Source organism: Boleophthalmus pectinirostris, unplaced genomic scaffold, assembly GCF_026225935.1.
Source record: "Boleophthalmus pectinirostris isolate CB_2022bp ecotype Guang Dong unplaced genomic scaffold, ASM2622593v1 HiC_scaffold_3, whole genome shotgun sequence".
In the NCBI taxonomy this organism is placed as follows: domain Eukaryota; kingdom Metazoa; phylum Chordata; class Actinopteri; order Gobiiformes; family Gobiidae; genus Boleophthalmus; species Boleophthalmus pectinirostris.
Window position 1 is genome coordinate 41,574,615 of NW_026571299.1, and position 23,253 is coordinate 41,597,867.

Genomic DNA, 23,253 nt, shown 5'->3' on the forward strand with positions numbered 1-23,253 from the left:
AGGTCTGTTTAAATACAGCCTAATATTGGGGAATGGCTTCAAGACTGGGGAGGAGTTTGAAACCCTCTATACTGAGCAAGCAGTTACTTGCATTACTTACACAATATATCAAAAACATGTTAAATCATCAGTCCTACTGGACTCACAGAAGAAAAATACTCTATATATCCAATAATGATAATAGTGGATTGGGTTTAAAAAACAACAAGAACAAAAACATTGATGTAATGCAGTCCCACTGCTCCTACAGACATAATTATTATCTAACCACTGAGGTTATTCTTATGCACAATGAATGGTTTTAGAGCTTCGTTTACCTTAATTTATTATTCATCACAGTGGTTCCCAAAGTAGAGGTCAGAAATGATCACAGGATGACTGTGAAAATATAAGTATAATCATGTATTTAATCAACTTTTAATCCATGAATGTATATTGGGTAAAATTTGGTCAAATAACTCAACATACTCAATTATATTAATGAAACTTTAAAATGTTTTGCAAATGGAAATTATTACAGACGTCAGTTTTATTTCTGCGGGAGTTCCCGGCCAGTTGCATGATTATTTTAGGGAGCCCCAGTCTGAAAAGTTTGGAAACCCATGCTCATTCATGTGTTTCTTGTACATAGCACATCTGCAATACTGCAGACTCCATGCCATTCCATATGATGATTTTAAAAGAAGCAACTATTTCAAGTGCTTGACACAGCACAGAAGGCGCAGATAAGACAGAATGCCAACAGATACCTTTTCTTTCACTATTAATTACTGTTTGGCTTCTTGGTTTTAAAGTGGACTACTGCATTATTTCTAAACTAATCTAGATGTCGCCTCATCCCCACTTCCAAACTGCAATAATATGTCTGCGGGAAAGTGTGAAAGGCTGAGAAGTAAGTATGAGGTGTAGCCCTTCTCCACAATGTTACTTAATAATATGTATGATTAAAAAAAACAACAACGAGGCTTTCCAGAAATTTTCATAAGTAACACGGTGCACGCCCCCTCCACAGTTATAAAAAACCTACGCGTCACGTGAGCTAAACCCACACGTGCGCATGTGGTTGGCCCATGGTGTTTTAGGGGAGGTAAGACTATCTCCTGCTTACCGAACGATAGTCAACGGTCTTTTTTTTTTTCCCTTGGAAAACGTGATATAAGAAAAGCTCCACACACCGGGACTGCCTACTGGAGAGAGCCCATCACAGCCCGTGTCCCGCCCACAGCGCGCACCATGCCAGACGGAAAAGGTACGGTACTCCGCACAAGTCCAGTCGGCTAGTAATAGTACTAGTAGTAGTAGTAGTATTAGAAGACGACTTTACTCAGGACCTGTCAGGGGATGTTATTGCTCCTTCGAGAGAGAGAGAGTTTAAACTTCAGTGTGTTGCATGTGAAAGTTAAACAGAGTTCATTAAACTCCTCGGCTCTGCACTGCTGACAGAGCGCAGAGGAGTTTACCTTTTGTGCGACTTTTCTGTCTAACGGGACTTAAGATATTCTCAACTCATTTGGCCTGACATTGTTCGTTGCTCATTTTGCTCATATATAAAAATAAATATATAAATATAAATCTCTATCTATCTATCTATCTATCTATCTATCTATCTATCTATCTATCTATCTATCTATCTATCTATCTAGTGTTGGGCAGTGTTGGGAAGGTGACTTTTAAAATGTAATCCCCTACAGATTACAGATTACACACCCCAAAATGTAGTTTGTAACGTAATCCATTAAATTACTTAAAGTGAGTAACGTAATCTGATTACTTTGGATTACTTGATATTGTCATGTTTTTTTAAACGACATGAATGTAGCAACCACATCCTGAAATTCTTGTTTGTTGTCTTCAAATTGTCTGAGCCCAAGTCTCCATGAATAAACAACTGTTTTCTGTTGAGAAACAAAGACCAGGATATCTTAATATAAGAGGTTTTGTCTGTTAAAAGACAGAAACAAGATAAACTTTTCCTTCACCATATTAAAAAATATTATTGATAGAGAAATTATTTTTTATATGAGATCACCTTAAATTATGTCAACCTACTGTTAGTGTCATGTTGTTTAGACCTGGTTTAGTCCTGGTTTTGTCCTGATTTTTAGACCTGGTTTAGACCAGGTCTAGACCAGGTCTAGACCAAGTCTAGACCAGGTCTTTAGTTCTGGTTTAGTTGTGGTTTAGTCCTAGTTTAAACCTGGTTCAGTCCTGCTTTAGTCCTGGTTTAGTCCTGGATTAGTCCTGGTTTAGTCCTGGTGTTAGTTCTGGTTTAGTCCTGGTGTTAGTTCTGGTTTAGTCCTGGTGTTAGTTCTGGTTTAGAGGCGCACAGGAGGAAGCGCGGTTTACGCGAGAAAACACAGTCCACACGCGGCGCACGAGACGGCGGTGTCCGCGCTGTAACTACGGAAGGAGACGTGGCCCGCGGGTTCTCAGGTTGATGACGATGATGAAGGTGTGTGTGTTGGTGTGTGTTTGTGTGTGTTTGTGTGCGTGTCCCCTCATGTGGCAGGTCATTGTAGGACAGTAGTGCAGATATCATGAGTCTATGCAGGTTGTTTTCACCGGTGCCAGTAGCTCCTGTTTCACATTTAAGTTGTAGGCGATTTTATATTAGTTTTATATATATATATATATATATATATATATATATATATATATATATATATATATATATATATATATATATATATATATATATATATATCACATCGGGAGAAGAATTTCCAAGACACAAATGCGTTTTTACCAATGCACTGCTGCTTCCACTGTGTGACTGACACCGCCAACTTTAACATGACGTTTACGTCGCTCTTATTGCCACGTTCTGTTTGGGCAATGAGTGGAATTACCGAAATAAAAAAATAAATAAATGGGATGTAGCACAAAATGTGAAAACAGGAAAATACCGCGTTGTAATCCACTTATTTCAGCAAAGTAACTGATTACGTAACGGCGGTACATGTAATCCGTTACTCCCCAACACCAGAGTACAAATGATGAGTAACTGTATTCAGTTACAGTTACTGTTTCAGTGAGTGGTAATTGGATTACAGTTATTTTGTTGAAATAAATGGATTACACAGAGGTATTTTCCTGTTTTCACATTTCAGGGTATTCCTCAGGGTATTTTTTTCTCTCTCGGTATTTCCACTCATTGCCGGACACTAAACCAGGTCTAAAATCTGGTCTAAAACCAGGTCTAAAACCAGGACTAAACCAGGTCTAAACTAGGTCTAAACTAGGTCTAAACCAGGTCTAAACCTGGTCTAAACTAGGTCTAAAACCAGCTCTAAAACAGGACTAAACCAAAACTAAACAGGATTTAACAGGACTAAATCATGCTGTGCAGACCGTCTTTCCTCCTCTTCTATCAATAATATTTTTAATTTGGTTAAGTAGGACTGGGCTTTTTTATTGTATTTTAGCAGACTTATGTTATGATATTCTAGTCTTTGCTTGTCTACAGCAAATCAAGTAATCCAAAGTATTCAGATTACATTACTCACTTTAAGTAATTTAATGGATTATGTTACAAACTACATTTTGGGGTATGTAATCTGTAAGGGAATACATTTTTAAAGTCACCTTCCCAACACATTCATTCTTTCTATCTATCTATCTATCTATCTATCTATCTATCTATCTATCTATCTATCTATCTATCTATCTGTCTATCTGTCTGTCTGTCTGTCTGTCTGTCTGTCTGTCTGTCTGTCTGTCTGTCTGTCTGTCTGGCTGGTCTGTCTGGTCTGTCTGTCTGTCTGTCTGTCTGTCTCACACACTCTCTCGATCTCTCACTCTTTCTCTCTCGATCTCCATTCTCTATTATTCAGTGTTTTATAACTTGTGCTTCTCAGAGTTCAGACTTCACTGTGATTGGTTAAATCCACGTGTCATTCACCCAGAGCATGAAGGAGGCTGACCAATAGGAGGAGAGGGGGAAAGTGTCAGCACTTGAGTTAATACTGATTAAAGCAGTCATATAAGATATCTTTTCAGATTTATATCACAAATATGTTTTACCCACTGTCTAATGACTCTTAAAAAAGAATGTGAGATTATTTGCCTTATCTAAATTTGAACACTGGGTGGAGAATAGGGGGTAGGGGAAACACTGAAGCCTTAATTGCAAGACAGTGCGAGATTACTCAAGATTGCATGAGTCAACTGAGACATTACATGATGCGGGAGCACCATTATAACATAATAGCTCATGAAGTTAATGTTACATGATATGATTCTTTTAACTTTGTTTTGGTGTATTTTTGCACGTATGGAACAACCAAGCAGTAAGTATTTTTTTTAAAATGACTGTGTTACTTATGGTTTACTGGTTTATGTTTTCATAACATATTAAAGTTTAGTTGGGCTACCTCAGTTGTCAATCTGAATTAAAGATGCTGAAAAAAGTAAAATCATACCCCCATCACATGTTCATGATTTTTTCCCTAATTATTTCCATTTCAACTATTTTTTATTAAAGTTATTTCATTCATCTTGAAATATTGTAATTAAAAACTTTTGGCATATCTATACTTCCATATGCACAATGCACAACCGAAACAGATTATACTTTCTTACAGATGATTGAGTGTAGCCCTTCCAAATAAAAAGACCCAAACATATTGATGATTTGAAACCATTGGATCTTGAGCTTGGATTGATATTTAATTCACAGCCCTACAGCAGAGTGCAGTCATTTTCACAGCCACACTTCATATCTTGCATATATTACATCTATGTGTGGTTAGTTTCTAGTGAAACCTAGAACAACACCTGGGAAAAGGCTGGAACACCTCCAGAAGCAGAAGGTGAGAAGTCCTTAGATGTTGACATAACGCTTGAAGCTAAACTCTTCACTTAGATATTCATGGCTCTGCATAATGAGGTGCATGAGGCTATAGCGCAGCATTCATCTTGCTTTAACTATGTGGTGAAAGAAGGACACATCCCAACATGGTTTCAAGTAAGAACTTGTTTGTTTCTTGAGGCTTGACTTACCTTATATGATCACTGCAATGAAACCAGTTTATCAAATGTAGTTTCAAGATTACAGTTACAACACATTGCAGTTAAAGCTGTTGACTTGGATATCAATGGGATTGACTGTTGGGCAAATCAATGCTGAAGTTTTGTTTGCATGTTTTGAAAAAGATCATTGTCACAGTACAATGGCCTACCACATTAATTACTGTATTGAGTTTTATTTTTTGTAGATTTTTTGCTATTTGTCTGAGTCATTATTAGCATTGACTAACTTATTCATAGCAACTGTAGGCTGTTGTACCAGGCATGTACCAGATTACTTACTTAAACTAATACAAGTGCTAGCACTAGTTTCAGTATTATTATTTATGATAATTTGTGCAATGTTTCACACTTGAAAATCAGGTCTACTATCATATGGGCCAGAAAAATGGACCAATATCATAATACATGATTTCTTAATAGAAGTGCATCATAGTCTCGATAATACAGTGATATAACAAAAGAATTGCTAAATACTTAAGTCATATTTTTGTCCAATCATTTCTTTAAAATTAAGGAATGGTAAAAATGTATTTTAGTAACTTTTTAAACATTTTGTTTCAATAATATTTTGTAGCAAACTTTTTAAACTGTGTTTTCTCCTTTTTTTTTTTGTGCTTTTGAAGTTCCAGATACCCCCATGGAGGTTCTGGTGGATCTTCTAACAAAAGCTAAAGACATAGCCACAGCTAATGGGAGTGTCCCCACAGAGCTCTTAGACCATCTTCAGCGAGCTCTGGACATTGCCAGTGGACTAGATGACTACCTGGAGAAGTTCACCACACCAGAAAGTGAACCCCTGGCTGAGCTATACAAGTATTAAGACCTAACTGGTAAACACAGGGATGAGAATAATGTTGGAATTGTTTTTAATCATTTTAATTACAGGAAAACTGTAACTCATGACTGGGACCGTGTTCATAAGGAGGGGAAGACTAAGTTCCGGCTTCCTAAAGAGTGCATCACTGGACACGTTGAAGGTAAAACACTCTCCAGTGAACAAAATGCATTATTACAATTACAGTGTTAATGACAAACTGTGCAGACTTAAATTGATATTCTGTGCTACTTCTATTGTTCTGATGTTGCTGTTTATGTCAGGTCAGACTCTGAAAACACTGGTGCACATGAGTCATGCCAGGCGAATCCTGGAGATTGGTATGTTCACGGGCTATGGAGCCCTCTCTATGGCAGAGGCGCTTCCAGATGATGGCTGTTTGGTGGCTTTGGAGTTGGAGGCTTACCTAAAGGAATTTTCACAACCTATTTTTGACAAGTCTCCACATGGAAAGAAGATAATTGTTAAAACTGGATCTGCCATAGCCACCCTTAAGGTAATCCTTTAATATAAATGCATTTTATTTGCCTTTTTTTTTTTAAGTCTGTTGAAAAGGTTAACTAAGAGCAGTCTCTACAATTGCTGCAGGCATACTGGGAATGTTTTCAGCCTATGTAATTAACTCAATGACTATGTTTCAAAACATCAACATCAGGGAATTGTATATGTGTGAGAAATGAATGAGAGGAATCAATTCAAACAGTAGTTGACAAACAGCAAACAGCATTTGTATTCTCATTTTAGGAATTGGCAGAAGTGGGAGAACAGTTTGACATGGTCTTCATTGATGCAGATAAACCTAATTACATCAACTACTACAAGTTTATCCTGGACTATAATCTGCTGAGATTACGAGGTGTTATATGTGTGGACAACTCTCTCTTTAAAGCCAAAGTGTATCTAAAAGACATCACCGATCAGAATGCCTTGGCACTGCAGGAATTCAATGATTTTGTCGCTCAAGATCCACGTGTGGAACAAGTATGTGCACTTACTCTTTACTATCCACCATTACTATTTGGTTTATTTTTGCATGTCTTTCAATTTTTAGGTGATTCTACCACTGCGAGATGGGATCACTGTTGTCCGCCGTGTTTCAGCTGCTGCTGAAAGCTCTAGGACTAAGGTATGAATCAAACTGAATTTGTCTCTCTATGTTAGTTAAGTGGAAATATGTGAACCATCCTAGCTATTGGTTACAGACTGTCTGAGACATTTAGTGATATTTTAGTGTTCAGTGTCAGTAGCTCAGTAAGGCGACAGTTTGCTTGGTTCACGCCAAATTGATAAACGTGTCACTCTGAACTGAGTTCTACACATTATCAACCTGGACTGGCTCTCAAAAGCGACTGAAAAACGTGAAACACTAAAATGAATATTTGAATATGATTGGTCGAAGTTACACCACAGTAGCTCAGTTGGTAGAGTGTTTGTATACTGATCTGGAGGTTGATGGTGCAATTCCAGTTGATATCATTATACAGACACTCTACCAGCTGAGCTACTGTGGTCTAACCCTGCACAGCAAAATGGACTGCTCGACCAAAACAACCATGTGATGCTGACAAACATTCATGTGCATTTATTATAATTTACACTGTGTGCACAATTATTAGGCAAGTGGGTATTTGGACCATGTCATGATTTTATGCATATTTTCCAACTCCAAGCTGTAGAAACTTGAATTCTCAGTCATGTGTATTTGTCTAACAAGGGTAGGTGTTGCGGCCAAATCCTACTAGACCGCTGAGAGTTGCAGGTAAGGAGAAAGTAAGTGACGCGCTCTCTTGTCTCTGGCGTCTGAGTAATCAAATCCAGTCTTAAGATAAAAATCTTTATTGCTTCTTAATTGGCCAAAATTCATTATTATGAAAAGAATCTAAAATCGTACAAAGACGCCAAGCATGGCGGTCAACAAACTGTGTGCTTCACCAGATTGCAACACCTGTGGAGCACAGGAGGGGTCCTCCCTAATGTAGCCTACCACACGGCGCCCTCTACAGGTGACGCACACACAAGACACATGGCTCCAACACTCCGGCCCCTATAATTGGTCTTAACCCACAAGAAACAATTATACCACATACAAACAAGGAGACATGCTTCACAAATTATTTCATTTCCAACAACATAATCAATATAAAACTCTAAGGGGCAGTTACTTGGTTTTAATATTTACTGATGAACCATTTACTGCCCACCCCAGAGCAGTCTTAATGGCATAGGGTCCATCCTGTTGACTTAGAATCACCTCCAAGGGTTCTAACAGTTTAGGAGCATTACTGCCAATAATCAAGTCTACATTGGCTTTGATAGATGGAACTTTAACTTTAGAAAGATATTGCCACCGAGTGAGATCCTTCTCAGTTGCAACACTGTCAGCGTTTACAGGCATCTTATTCTGTGTAAACACGTCCGGAAGTTCATAGAAAATGTCTGTTTCCAATGCAGACACCTTCAGGCCAGTCAGGGAGTGCGCCGACACCACTCTTTCTTGTCCCATAGTCTGCAAAACAAAATGTGTTCTTTTTCCAGGAAGATTAAGTCTTTTCATTAGGTCCTCAGAACAGAATGTAGTGGAGCTGCCAGGGTCCAAAAAGGCATAAACATCAATGGCCTTGTCACACTTACTGGATTTTACTCGAACAGGTACAATAGGGAGAAAACAATTATTTGTACCGGCCCCAGTAAGACCACATGTTTGAGAAGTGGCTGGCTCACCATTCCTATTAATATGAAGCACCACATGATGCAGCCTTCCACAGATGTCACAAGTGGGGATGTTCTCACAGTCTCTACGCAAGTGTCCAGCACACAGACACCCAAAACACAATCTCCTCTCCCTCAGAAAGTCCATTTTTTCTTTATGTCCCTTTATTTTAAACTGCGGGCAGTCCACAAGCAGGTGACCTTCTGAGCATGAATCGCAGGTAACAGAATTCACAGCTTTCACACCTCTGTCCTGTGCTGCTAAAGGTGCAACTCTGGTCGCAAAACTAGACCCTCTGGCAGTATTGGGCTGGGACCTTGACCTAGATCCCCCTGAACCAGCAGATGACTCAGGAATACTGCCAAATAAAGGATCAGACAAAATCTTAACTTGTCTCTCCACAAATGCCACTAGATCTTTAAAAGTGGCACGTTGACTTGTGGTATCCATTATGTCATATGCTGTATTCCTCCATCGTTCTCTCAGTCTGTAGGGCAGTTTAGCCAGTATTGCTCTCATATTTGTTGGAGCATCCAAATCTTTTAAAGAGTGCAAATCCATCATAACATTGCAACATGCACGCAGGAAAAGTGTATAGGACTGCAATGCGTCCAAATCCTCTGATTTAATTGCCGGCCATGAGAAAACTTTTTCCATATATGCACAAGCAATTCTGTACTCATCCCCAAACTGCTCCCGTAGTAATTGTTTAGCACGTACAAAGCCACTCTCTGGTTCCATATGTAAACAACTACGCACCAGTTCTTTGGGGAGCCCTGAGGTGAACTGCTCCAAATAATATAGACAATCTCCTTTGCTGGCCCTGTCCTCCACACCCTGTTTGAAAGCTCTGCAAAAGGGAATATAGAGCAAAGGGTCACCATTAAATACTGGAATGTCTCTTATCGGTAAGGACAATAACAGTTGTTGCTTAACGAGCGCAGCGGTTATTTCATTCTGTCTTTCAAGTATACTGCAAATGTCCTTTTGAGGAATCCCCTGATCAATTTGAACTGTAGGAGGAACAATATTGGTGTTGGTATGAGAGTTGGCCACTGGCTCAACTGTTTGAGGTCTAGATATAGGAGGTGGAGACCAACTGATTATTTCCTCAGGCTCATCCTGCATTACTGGTTTAAATTCTTTGGAATTTGGATGAAGCTGCGAGATTATGACTTTCTTCCTTTGTTCCCCGTCACCAGACATTTTAGAATTAGCAGATACTCTGGAACCACCTTTATATGATTCTAACACTGCTATTTTTGCAGCAGAAGCAGCTAATTTAGCCTCCAACTCTAACTGCTCTTTTCTTCTTTTTAATTGTTGTTCTTGCTCTTCAATAGCATGTTTTTCTTTTAGTATCCTCGCTTCTTCAAGCAGAGCAGCTCTCTCAGCCTCAACCTGGATTAATGCTGAGGATGCTGTACTGCAATGACTTTTACACATGGTTCTTTTGGACATTTCACTGCACATAGATGCACTGTCATGGGGATGAATTTCATTATCATAATTTCTATCATCAGTATTGACATTAGCATCAAATGTCAAAAACTCTGAACCAGCCAAACATGCTTTGACATCAGAAATAAACACCTCATTGGCAATCATTTTGGCTTTAAACCAAACATTATGTTTCTCCTTTTCAACATCTGGTAACATGTCCATCACAGTATCATGAACCGCTTTAACATCTTCACATAAAACCAAGAGCTCATCAAAAACATTCTGGATCTCTGATGTCTGACTTTCCTTTTGAATAAGATCCTGTATAGTCTTTCTTAAATTGGCTGCCTTATTTAACTTAGTCTTCCTGTTACTTTGTAGCTTCTCGAGTTTGTCAGCAAATGCTTTGGCAGTCAGTTTTATAGTTCTCCTTTCCTTGGGTTTAACTGTTTGCACATCGGCGCAGACTCTTTCAGTATCTGTAGCCACCGCGGCAACTTGAGCCGTCTGCGCAATGGCCTTATCCTCTCCGTTACGCACGTCCATAGTTCGTTACTCCGGTGGAGACTCAAACAATCGTAGCGCGGAGCCTACCTCCCCGACACCGATATGGACCCTTCGCCAACTGCCCAGCCTCCAGTCGCGACGAACGTCGAGGTTCAGTCTTGTTGGTACAGCGCTTATCCCCTCGAAACGATCAAACCGAACGCCTCCAAAACGGCGCCCGATACACAGTGCAGGTGTCCTCCAGGCCCAACTGACCAGTGTACAGCAGCGGTGACACCAAAGTCTGAAGCGAGTTTGTTGACTAATGTTGCGGCCAAATCCTACTAGACCACTGAGAGTTGCAGGTAAGGAGAAAGTAAGTGACGCGCTCTCTTGTCTCTGGCGTCTGAGTAATCAAATCCAGTCTTAAGATAAAAATAGCCTTTATTGCTTCTTAATTGGCCAAAATCCATTATTATAAAAAGAATCTAAAATCATACAAAGACGCCAAGCATGGCGGTCAACAAACTGTGTGCTTCACCAGATTGCAACACCTGTGGAGCACAGGAGGGGTCCTCCCTAATGTAGCCTACCACACAGCGCCCTCTACAGGTGATGCACACACAAGACACATGGCTCCAACAGTAGGTGTGGCCTAAGAAGATCAACATCCAACACCCAATGTGTGCAGAAATGTTAGGAAGCTTCTTTTCCTCAGGCAAAATGGGCTAAAGACATTTAACTGACTCTGAAAACAATTATACGTGATCATCATCCATCAAAAGATTTTTTTGCAAATGGTCAACAGTGTCACAAGAAACGGGTTGATAAAAAAGACACAAATTAACTCCAAGAGATTTGAGAAGAATCAAACGTGAAGCTGCCAGGAACCCATTATCCTCCTGTGCTGTCACTCCATAACTGCAGCCTGCCTGGAGAAGTTTAAGGTGTTCAGTGCTCAGAGACATGGCCAAGGTAAGGAAGGCTGAAATCTGACCACTGCTGAACAAGAAATGTCAAGACTGGGCCAAGAAATATCTGAAGCCAGATTTTTCAATGGTTTTATGGACTGATGAGATGAGAGTGACTCTTGACAGACCAGATGGAAGGGCCCATGGCTGGATCAGTAATGGGCACAAAGCTCCACTTAGACTTAGACACCAGCAAGCTGGAGGTGGGGTACTGGTATGGCCTGGCATTAATGGAAGATGAGCTTGTCAATCTTTTTCGGGTTGAAAATGGGCTCAAAATGAACTCCAAAACCTACTGCCAGTTTTAAAAGGCACTTTCTTCAAACAGTAGTGTAGGAAAAAGTAGGACAATGCTCCATCGCATGCATCGAAGTATTCCACTGTGTGGCTAGCCAGTAAAGGCCTTAAAGATGAAAAAATAATGACATGGCACCCTTCCTCACCTGACCTAAACCCTGTAACGAACTCGTGTGCCCTTCTTAAATGGGAGATTTACAGTGAAGTAAAACAGTCCAGCTCTCTCCAGTCTCTGATGGACTGGATGAATGGAAAGCTTATGACCATTATTGGAGAAGGGTGGCTATATTGGTCACAGATTTTTTTATTTTTTTATTTTTTTTTATGTCAAAAATGTTTATTTGTAAATTTTGAGTTGTTTAATATTCTAACAGATAAAAATACACAAGTGAGATTGGAAGTTAATTAAAGTTAATTTTTCATTTATTTGCATAATACTTCTTCACATTAATAGTTGGCCAATAACTGTGCACACAGATTTTCTCCTAAGAAAGACCAAAAGTTCACTTTTACTTTCTTAAATATTCAGGTTTAAGTTTTGTTAACATTTTGGATTGACCGAGACCACTGTAGTTGTTCAGTTATCAAATTAATCCTCATAAATGCAATTTGCCTTATAATTATGCACACAGTGTGCATGGAAGGTATCTCAATTTTTGTGCCCATTTATTGTAGTACATGTGAAGTTTTTTAATTGCTTTTAAAGGTTTATATTTTCAGAGAGTTCAAATACAGTAGAAAAATAAATAAATACAAATAAATAAATAAAATAAAATAAATAAACATTGGAATTAAATACTTTTAAGAAACGGGCCAGGTCACATAATGTGGTATAATTAGCATTGATAGCACCATAATAATGGTTGGAAAAACTCTCAAAATGGACAAAAATGTCTGTAGGAAGGGTTAATAATTTCCTGGATTTTGTTCCTAGAGTCTGGGCCAGCCAGTTGAAAAGAAGTGCGAGTCTGTTCTGTACCACACACTTTCAATCAACACACCCAGAGATCATGTGCTTTCCCAAGAGCTTTAAGTTCTACAAGAGAATAACTTGACATTTCAAAACATTCCTGCTGTTCTTTTAACAAGATATGGTAATGGTGATACAAATTAGCAGCTGTGGTAGGACCGTCCCAAGTTCAGACGGTGGTTTGAGGCCTTTGTGGTTCCAGATCCTTCTGCATTCGAGAGAATGTAGAATGTAGAAGTAGAAAAGCAGAAAAGTTGCTGTTTTAAGGTGCTTATGGGAGCCTGACTTTTTTTTAAAAATTTTTTTATTTTTTTTTTGAGAAAATAAATCTTTGTTCTTCTGTCAGGCTAACATCACAGATGACCAGGTGTTCCGTGGAGTGATGGGATGTTCTATTTTGGATCGAATGCGTCTGGATGGGAGGGTGGCCTATGTGACTGGAGGGGGACAAGGCATAGGCCGAGCTTTTGCCCACGCGCTGGGGGAGGCTGGGGCTAAAGTGGCTATAATCGATATTGACCCAATCAAAGCTGACACTGTGGTCAAAGAATTGAATCTTAAAGGTAGAGTTGATTTTATAACATTCACCATCTGTGTCCCAGGTCTGGGGTAAACATGTTTAGGCCAAATACAGATTTTACTGATATCATTTATCATGCCAATATAAGTTTTAATGGTTGGTAGAACAGAACTACTTCATGGTCGAATTCCCTTGCTCTACTAATACTCTACCTTTTTTGAATTACATGAGTACATTACTTTGAGTGATTACATTGCACACAATAATACAAAATTCAAATTGTTGCATTGTACACTTGCTTCATTGAAAACCGGGGAGGGGGTGTGTTGCTTATCTTGACCAGGAGATGGCAGTATTGTACAGGTAAAAAAAAAAAAGTCTTCTCGTGACCAATTCTTATCATCTTACTGTATCAGGACTGTACCTCAGCCATTTTACTTTTTGAGTAAACCTAACTAATAAATCCTGACAACCTTGTATTGTCTTACAGGGATCCACAGTATGGCTATCACAGCAGATATCAGTAAACCTGAAGATGTCCAGAGGATGATAGACAGTATCGTATCCAAATGGGGGACAGTGCACATTGCCTGTAACAACGCAGGCATCAATATGAACTCAGCCAGCGAGGACACCACTTTAGAGGAGTGGGACAGCACTTTCAGCGTCAACCTCAGAGGAACCTTTATGTGCTGTCAGGTGGGTACTCCTGTGTCTACAACAGAAATTGGAAAATTGAAATAATTACAATCAGAGATTTTAGTTTTAATGTAACTGTTTTTACAGTATTGAAAATATAATCACAGAGAGGTGCAATAAATAAAACTAATATAACCTCTGTACTACACATCACCATTATTATCTCAGTTACTCTATTTGTCAAATGCATATTTAATTTTTTCTTTTTTTTTGTATTAAAAAAAATGTTGCACACACACCCACGCGCATATATTTTATATATTAGTTTACAGGTGTATCCATATTCAGGTGTTAGAATTATTTATTTTAAAAAACTAAACAAATTACATCATACAATCATTAATTAAAGCAGGTGTTGACAAAACCTTTCAGGCCAGGACCCCCAAAATAGCCACCACCAAAAAATATATATGTCATTTTCTAATATTTTAAAAGGGGTTTAATTCCATGAATTTGTGGAGTTTTTTTGTGGCATTATGAATATTAAGACCTTATTTAAACTATAACATGTAAATGCCTTTTAATACAATTTTGAATGTCAATTAATTTGTGGATGCACTAATGAATGCACTCATTCATAACCATAGGCTGGTGTGTAACATGTCTCTTCTCCCTGAATCCTCCCCTCAGGCAGCCGGTCGGGTGATGCTGAAGCAGAAATATGGCAAAATCATCAACACTGCCTCCATGGCCAGTCTGATCGGTGAGTCATGGTTTGAGAATGCTCGCCACTCAGCCACAGCCCGAACAGTCAGAAAAGGTTTACTGGGAGCATCAAATACAAACTGGGTGTAGCACCGCAAATGGTGAGTATTTTGACAACATATTGCTGCAGGGTCCAAATAACATAACTATAACAGGACAACATTACAAAAAAATCTATCCGGGAATCCTTCTAGAGCAAGCTTTGTGTTAAGCAGAGACACAAGATCCCCTTTGAAAAGGATTAGGCAGCTTTTCTCTTCCATAACTTTTAGCCCCTCTGAAGCACCAGACAACATGGCAGGAAATACAAAGTGTTGTGATTGCATGTGAGCGTGGCCCTTTTGCATCATAATAAACATCCCCAGTCTATGGAGCTGTTTGGAGGATGTGAGCATGAGAGGAGACTGTTCCTGTGCACAGAGCCCAAGGCCTTGTTTTAACGGCGGAAGACTTTGGAGCTTGTCCTCCCCAACCCCTCCCTCCCCACCTCAAAAGGGGTTCCTCCTCCAGAGAACTACATCACTTCATCAGCAGTATAGTAGTCAAACGGCCAGTAATGTGCCATATGGGCCCCTGTCCAGACTGCGGGGGCAATCTGTAAACCAGGAGCATGCTGGTAAATAGAGACTGCATAAAAGAAAATGATCAATTATACACATTACACAGAGTCCTTCAGGAATATACTTTATTGGTCGGGACATCTGTTATAATATTGTCATAATGTGTAATCAGATGGGAGCTGTTCTGGCCAAGTGGAAGCCCCAAAACGCAGCTGTAAAAGTCCAATTAAAATGCACAATGACAGCTTTTTGTCCATCTGCCGGAGAGAATATATGTCCATAGAAGCAGCAAGCATTATCGGTGCAGTGTTTGGCGGACACGTACTTGTTGGAAAAGTTGGGATGATGTCGCAGGATTATAGAATTGTGAATAGATTTGAAGAAAGTAGATTTAATTGTATAGGTTGTTTTTGCCTCAGAATTCAAAGAATGTTGAATTCAGGATACATCACAGAATATGTCAGAATACATCTGCTTTGTTATAAATTATGCCAACCCCAGTCATTTCGATGATCAGTATTTTGTTTATACATTTCCTGGGTAGACAAATTTTACATGAAGACCAAACCTTGACTCTAGTAGACAAAAACACACCTATACTTCATCTCCACTTGTATTTACCTTCATATTTAAACCAACTGGCCTCGACCTTCAGTTATGTTGGTGGCCTTTTCTCCAAGATGTTTTGAGTTCCTGTCACTCTTCAAGGAATGGAGCAATATACCAGCAGTCTGAAAATATAAACAATAATAAACAATTTAATGGAAAGTTGCTCTATGTTGGGATTATGAATGCTTCACATTTTTTGAAAAGATGTGTGAATTATATGGTAGTTATGCCCCATGTATGCTATAAGAGTAATAATAATAATAATAATAATACATAAATAAATACAAACACAAACATTTCTTGTACAATTAAATGTCCTCACCCTTTAGGCTGACTAAACTTTTCCAAACAAAAATCGGGTTGCTAAGCTTGCAGGTTTTTGTTTGTAGTGCCATCTCTGCTGGATACGTGGCTCCTTAACTTAACACCTCCCATCCCAGTGGCATATAAGCATCTTCTTACAGGCCTTCTGGGGAAAGGGTACATCATTTGATCCCTTATCTGAACTGAACTCTATGTAAAAGGCGTGCCTGATAAAGTGTATGTTTCCTCCTACTTGAAACGACCAATACGTTGCAGGGTGAACCTTAAAGAGGGCTTTGGAGAATGCTTCTTTTCCTGCTTCTCTGGGGATTACAGCTCTTTAAAACGGCAAAAAAACATCAATGCAGGTTTATTTAAAGGATGAAGGAGTTTTCTGAATGGTATTTTGGGGCCGTATCATCAGGTCTTGAGCGGGGATTAGCGCTGTTAGCCGTTTGGAGCTGCTGTGTTTCCTGTCCTGATAAGTGGGATTTCACCTTCAATCTGCATGTAAGCCCCGGGCTGCGCTCCTCCTCACTTGCTCCTCTAAGGTCCTAGCCTCTTCTTATCCAGCCCAGTCTCGCCTTCACTATCTACTTGCACAGACAGACGATCGGCACATTTAAACATCTTACTAGACTCGTGGTTCTCAAACTGTGGGTGGGGTGCAGCTGGTTCATGGATATCTCCTAATGACAGTTGAGTCTTTTACTGTTCAAGTCCCAATAACCTTTCAGTTGACTGATTGCTCCATCAAAGTGTAGAGCTCTTAGTTAAGTCTTGGTTTAGACTGATTGTTGTGGGTTACTTCTGGGTTACTTCTGGATTTTTTCCGCATTTAGACCAGAATAATTTCTTCTAATACAGCAAGGGTTAGCTTCTTTTCAGTTTGTACATGCTTTGAATTTCTTTTTAGGTGTGGCAGGCATAAAACGTTTTATTTGTTACATGCATCAGAATCACCCATAAAGCCATGGCATAGTAAAGTATACACAATATTCCAGTTAGTACAACACGATCTAAATTGCAACAAGCTCATTACAGGTTTTTCAAACTGACAGAATTTACAGTTTTGTTTTTTAATGGAACTGTTAAAAAGGCAGGTTTTATTTAATATTCTCCTAAATTAGCCATGAATCCATAATTTCACTGTTACCTGCCAATTTGGCTTCTATAGAAACTTTGCTGCAGAAAAGTCTACACATTGATTTAGCAGTATAGCAATTTTAAAACATTGTTAAAACTCAAGCTTAAATGAATGAGCTAGATTTATCTTCCAGGCCTGGTCTCTCCCCTGGACCGTCCTGTGCCTTTCTGTAGCTGGGCTGTATTCATCATCCGTGGTCTCACACTGAAGCCATTTGGCAGTCAGATCGGCAGGTGATGAGGTTAACTACTAAAGTTGTATGTAACTTGGAGCCCTCCTTATGATAATTAATCAACCAGCGGAAAACCAGCCCCTGTCCCGACATCCCATGCAGTGTGCAGCATCTGTGATGGTCAAGGCAAACAAATGGGTCCCGCCTTTGTTGCTAAGGACAGAGCATAACTGGACATTATGAGCTATTAATTTTACATGGCTTCAGTCCCCCCGCAGCTAATGGAAGAGCTTTTATGGAGTGTCTGCAAGAACACAGCTGAAAACTGCTTATGTGTATGCATTCAAAGTGCAACAATGGATAGATGTCCATGGTAGGAAAAATCAGATAACTAAAATATTCAGATAACCCAGTAAGATTTGTAACGTGTGTTTACATGGCCCAGAGAACATCAAAAACATCTGGTGACACGTGTTGGGAAAGTACGGGGAAAATGCTGTTGTTTTTGGAAGACAAAGAAAACAAGGAACATTAAAATACCTACAGCAATCTTCAACATTTTCTCATTCATCTTTGTCGTTGCCACATTCGTTTGTGGATAATTTCCCTTGTCAAAACCTGCACAGATGTGAACACTCAGAAAGAAATCAGATTACTCACATCAGATGTAACTGTTTACATAACATTTAAATAAATAATCAGATAACTCCAGAAATCAGATAATGATCAGAATTTTGGTGTGCATGTAAACATAGCTGATGCTCAATAATCAGTTGTTTTGTGAGTTGTAAACACATTTTCCCTGTTTTCCTTTTTTCCAGTGCCTCATCCACAGAAGCAGCTGTCTTATAACACGTCAAAGGCTGGAGTGGTCAAACTTACTCAAACTCTGGGTACTGAGTGGATTGACCGTGGAGTCTGTGTTAACTGTATATCACCGTAAGTCTTGTATAATCTATCCTCAAAGGGCCACAATGTTCCAACTTCCAACTTGTATGGTCAAAATGGTCAAGAAATCACAAGATAATTGAACCTGACTAATCTGAATTTAAAAAAATCTATCTATGTAGTACTATATTGTCCACGGCTATCTGCATGATGCTTGTTTGGGACTGTTTTTCATATCAATTAACAATTTAAATATTATCTTTTGAATAGTAAAAACTCCTCACATGTAGGTTCCTTGATAATAAAATCACTTGTTTTTCTATTTTGTTTTGTTTTTTCACATTGAGCCTGTTAGCCCTGTGTCTGGAGATTCTATCAGTCCTTTTTAGATTAAACTTGATTTTATGATACCAACGTGTTTAAAAATCCTCACGCTACATTTGAGCTACAAAAAGAAACAGTGATTTGCATGCTTTCAAATGGAGAGCCCCATTTGAGAACAACATGCTAATTTAAGTCTTCAAACAATGCATCTGTTCTTAATTGGATGACGTCTTGAGGGATGAATCATGCAAACACCCGCGCTTATTGTTCTATTCAATTAGGGAATCAAATTAGCAACCTCACGCCAAGTGCCACAAAAGGGCCTTGTTTGTATCTATTTGTCGGTGCAGCTGAAAAGAGAAAAGCGAAGACAGCCGTGCGTTTGTTAAACAGAGCATCCCTTAGCCCCAAATCTGTCCTTACAACACTCGCCTTTATTTATCTGCTGCTTATTTGCTCATTTTAATTTGCTAATTCTCTTTCCTATCGTTAACTCGGCGTCTCAACGGGCTAGCGGTTTTCCTTTTTGAAGTGACAGTGGGTAAATATGCATAAAAAAGGGACACAATTAGCGTTCGCGAGGTTGACTGGAGCCCTGTTCCATTGGCAACTTTAGCTGCGGCGGTGATAAGCAGCATTATCTGGAAAATTGGTTGAGGGAAAACACTAGCTCTGATTGCCAGGAAAGCTTCCAGATAACGGGCAGCTGAAGAGAAATATAATTGAGGTGGAATACGTTAACCAAGGTGTCACATGTTCCTTTGGATGTGCTAATGTACCCAAATGTTGGAATTCTATATCAAAGGCGGGGGATAGATGGAACAATGGGGTAGAGCGTGTAGCTTGTAGTCTCTTCCATGTCACTTGGGTAAAGAGACGTATTAGGCAAAGTGCAGTGTGTTGACGAATATATTTAAGTGGGCACCTTCTGATGTTGCCTCCTAGAGCTTATTATACAATATACTGAAATGTTGTATTATCATTATCATGGCCAAATGAATTGCAACTTACAATAATGATTAAAGTTGCTGACAGTTTTTAAATGTTATGGATATTAATTACTGTAATGTTCATGTTACTTTAATATAATTACACTTTGTTATAAGTGAAAACAACAATGATCTAGATGAAAACAACATGGAAAAGTAGCTTTTATTCTGCACATTTTGATGACAGAATGGCGATTATCTTTGTTGGTGATAAATGTTAATGTTTTTTTGTCCCATTCCTATAGCCTACCCCTTGCCTCACAGCCCAGTAGAAGGTCCCAGACACCATGTAACTTTAAGCTAAATTGTGTGTCTGGTTTGTGGTAGAACAACACATACGATGATAGAACGATAATAATGAAGCTAATTGTAACCACACATAGTAATAATTGTGACAGGCAAGAAGAAGTATATACTAAAATGTAATGTAAACGTTGCTAGAAATTTTGTAAAAAAAATTAAAATGTATCATTCATGTATCAGTTCTTCTGGTTAAGGGTTAGCCTGGTTAACACAGGCCAGGATTGAGATTGTAATACAGTGTTGTAATACAGTTTTAGTCTGGACTCTGCTTTCTCCACTACTTTTCAGACCAAAGTGTATTTCAGTGATTCACAGGAAACAAACACACCATGGTCATTTTGTACAAATGGCTGTTTTGTGATTAATGTACGTTAAAATAAAATCAAATTCATTCCAGGACTGAGGAAGAATATAATCTTGTCAAGGGCTGTAAAGGCTTTGGCACAGGCATAAACATTTTTAAAAACTACTTAATGATATGATGTTTATAAGAAAACATGCCTTGTGTATTGAACCATTCTCAAGCTATTAGTGCATATTTTTGGTACTTTTAATCATTTCAAATCAACTAATTATTATTATTTTCACCCCCACACTCTTAGACATGTCAACCCCACAATAAATACTCCAGATGCCACCATGTCCTTTTTATCTGAGAAGAATGGGGTTTATTTTTGTCACCAAAGCTGCCACTCCGCCTCTGTTTTGTGATGCCCTGTGATTCCATTGTGTGTGTGTGTTGTGTGTGTGTGTGTTTTTTCCCTCCTCTTTTAGTAACCGTCTGTCACTTTCTTTCAGGGGCATCGTGGACACCCCTCTCATCCACTCGGAGAGCCTGGAGCCCCTGGTGCAGCGCTGGCTGTCAGATATCCCTGCTGGTAGACTGGCTCAAGTGACAGACCTGCAAGCAGCGGTGGTCTTCTTGGCATGTGACGCCTCCAACTACATGACAGGGCATAACTTAGTCATAGAGGGTGGGCAAAGTCTGTGGTAGAGTCCTCACTAGAAGATATCAAAACTTTAGGCTTAGAATTTGAAGCCTCGAAAAGGAAAAGCCTGGGAAAAGAAAATCCCAAACCCAATAGATGCTTCTTTTAAAAGTTAGTTACACTACAAGCTTTGATAAGAATTCATTTGCTGCAAAACACATCTTTTTTTTATAAATTCCATTGTTACTTACAGTGAGAAGTAACTGAATACATGTACTGGGAATACACATTCAGAATACTAATTGTGAGTAACAATATTCCAAGACTGTTACTTTCCTAAAATCAAAGGAATAGGTTACAAATACTTTAGGCTTCAAACTGCACAGTGATAGTGAAAAAAATAGAAAACAGCACTCTTGACGTGATTTTTCCTTCACCAGTTACAATGACCACAAACAGTGAAATAAATCTGTCTTCCTAACACTAATTTAAATGCAACTTGATGTAAAAGTATTTGATGTGTTCAGAATTTAACCGAATACATGATAAGATACATTTTAAGTCGCGTATTCAGTATTTGTAGCAAAATACATTTTCTGAATTTTCTTCCCATCACATCCCTTACAAATTGTTACATTGAAAATCTGAAAACTCTCACAGATTTGTGTTCAAAGTTTTTTATTTTGGTTTGTTCAAAATGTATTGCTGTAAATGTGCATAATTATCGACCATTTGCACAAGCCAAAAAGAAGTGATTATTTATGAATTACTGAAAGGTCCCATTCTCCTATTTAAATATGTGATTAAAGATGAGATTCAGAACATTATATTATGTTTACTGTTCTGATAATAAAATGGTGTCAGGGTGTATTATATGGCTATTAATGAGAAACACAGGTTCATATTTATGCATATGTTTTGTGTTAGGTCAAGTAGTGTTTGATTTGGCTCTCATTTTTCATGCAAAGAATGAGCATCATGCTACATAGAAATGCTGTAATAAACTGTTTCTTTCTGTGTTACAAATGTGATGGGCAGTGAAATGTACAGAACAGGATCCACAACAGCTCAAAACTTGAAGTATTGATACAGTGACATATTTATTTGGTACAATTCCAACAATAACAAGTATATTTTCTTTTCTGTATTAGAATTATGCGCTTCACTGTGTTTGTAGTTTACTGACAGTATTTTAAAGTTTGCAACTACTGCACAAGTTTGCTTTTAACAATAACTTCCCATTAACTGTTACTTAAAGCAGTGGTGCTAAGAATTGCATGTGTGCCATCTTCTAATAAATTACTAAATAATGTACGGGATTATGACTACACTCTTCTTTTTTTCACTCAGTTCACATCTGATTGATATGTGTTTTTATAAGAAAAGTAAAAATAAGATATATTTTTGCCACTAATGTTTCCATGTTAATAACGAAGCAAAAAGGCTTAAAGTCAAACTCTTTTAAAGTGACAAAAGTGCAGTATCCTTAGATGAGCCTGTCCCCGCAGGCCTATATGTTCACTGTTAACTGGATGCTGGGCATTTTCTAAACTCCTGTGTACCATCAGAACAGTCACAGCTCTTGGGTTCAACGCCGCGCTGCCCTGTTTCTTGCCAAATGGCCTCTAGAAGTGGTGCTTCTGTTTAATTGCTCCATTAACTGTTTGTGTGCTGAAAAACAATACTTAAAGGAGAGGTGATCTGAGGACGTGACCCCAACTGCTGCAATTATGCAAAAGTAGGAGCCCAATTAGCTCGTTCTGCAATATGACACTGTTGGTATTTATGTGAACAACTTCAACTTGTGTTAATTTACATAATTGGGGGATTGGTTCGTTAATGGGAATGGCGAGTGAGTGGATTCTATTAAGATATGCAGTTAGATCTAATCATCTCTTCTCCTCTCAGATTTTTTTCTCCACAAATACTCAAATATCACAAATGACGGCAATTTGTATTAGGTATTATTTTCCGTTATAATCTCCAACTTGTCCCCAAATAATTGTATTTGCCAGTTTCACAGATCCACCACTGAGGGGCAGTGTAGAAACAGCTGCTGCAGCCTGACAAAGTTTTCCTCCAGGAGTTTACCCGGAAATGTGAGCATGAAACAAGTGATGTTTTTACTTCAGTGCATAAATGTAAACCAAAAGGACTGTGTGAACAAATAAAAGTTAAAGTCATATTAAAGTCTCAGAATGTATGTTTTTAGCCAAAAAAATAGACTAAAATAAGTCATGTGTCATTTTAGTTGTTTTTATTGCTCTGAAAATGTCCTGGTTTCCGTAGAAATGTTCCTTTGGTTATGAAAGATATTAAACACTATTTCTGTGGAGAAAGAATCTTTTTACAGTAACTATTT

The 23,253-nt window shown here is 38.6% G+C and overlaps 1 protein-coding gene across 1 annotated transcript; it reads left to right on the forward strand.

The window, feature by feature from the left end:
• Positions 1-1,096: 1,096 nt before the first annotated feature.
• On the forward strand, positions 1,097-22,203 carry zgc:113054 (uncharacterized protein LOC541322 homolog). The gene is made up of 11 exons (XM_055160898.1): positions 1,097-1,249; positions 5,655-5,844; positions 5,917-6,008; positions 6,130-6,362; positions 6,611-6,847; positions 6,918-6,992; positions 13,090-13,306; positions 13,754-13,962; positions 14,593-14,665; positions 18,280-18,397; positions 20,761-22,203. The coding sequence occupies exons 1-11, from the start codon at positions 1,234-1,236 to the stop codon at positions 20,954-20,956; spliced, it is 1,656 nt and encodes a 551-aa protein (XP_055016873.1). The 5' UTR covers positions 1,097-1,233; the 3' UTR covers positions 20,957-22,203.
• The last annotated feature ends 1,050 nt before the right edge of the window (positions 22,204-23,253 follow it).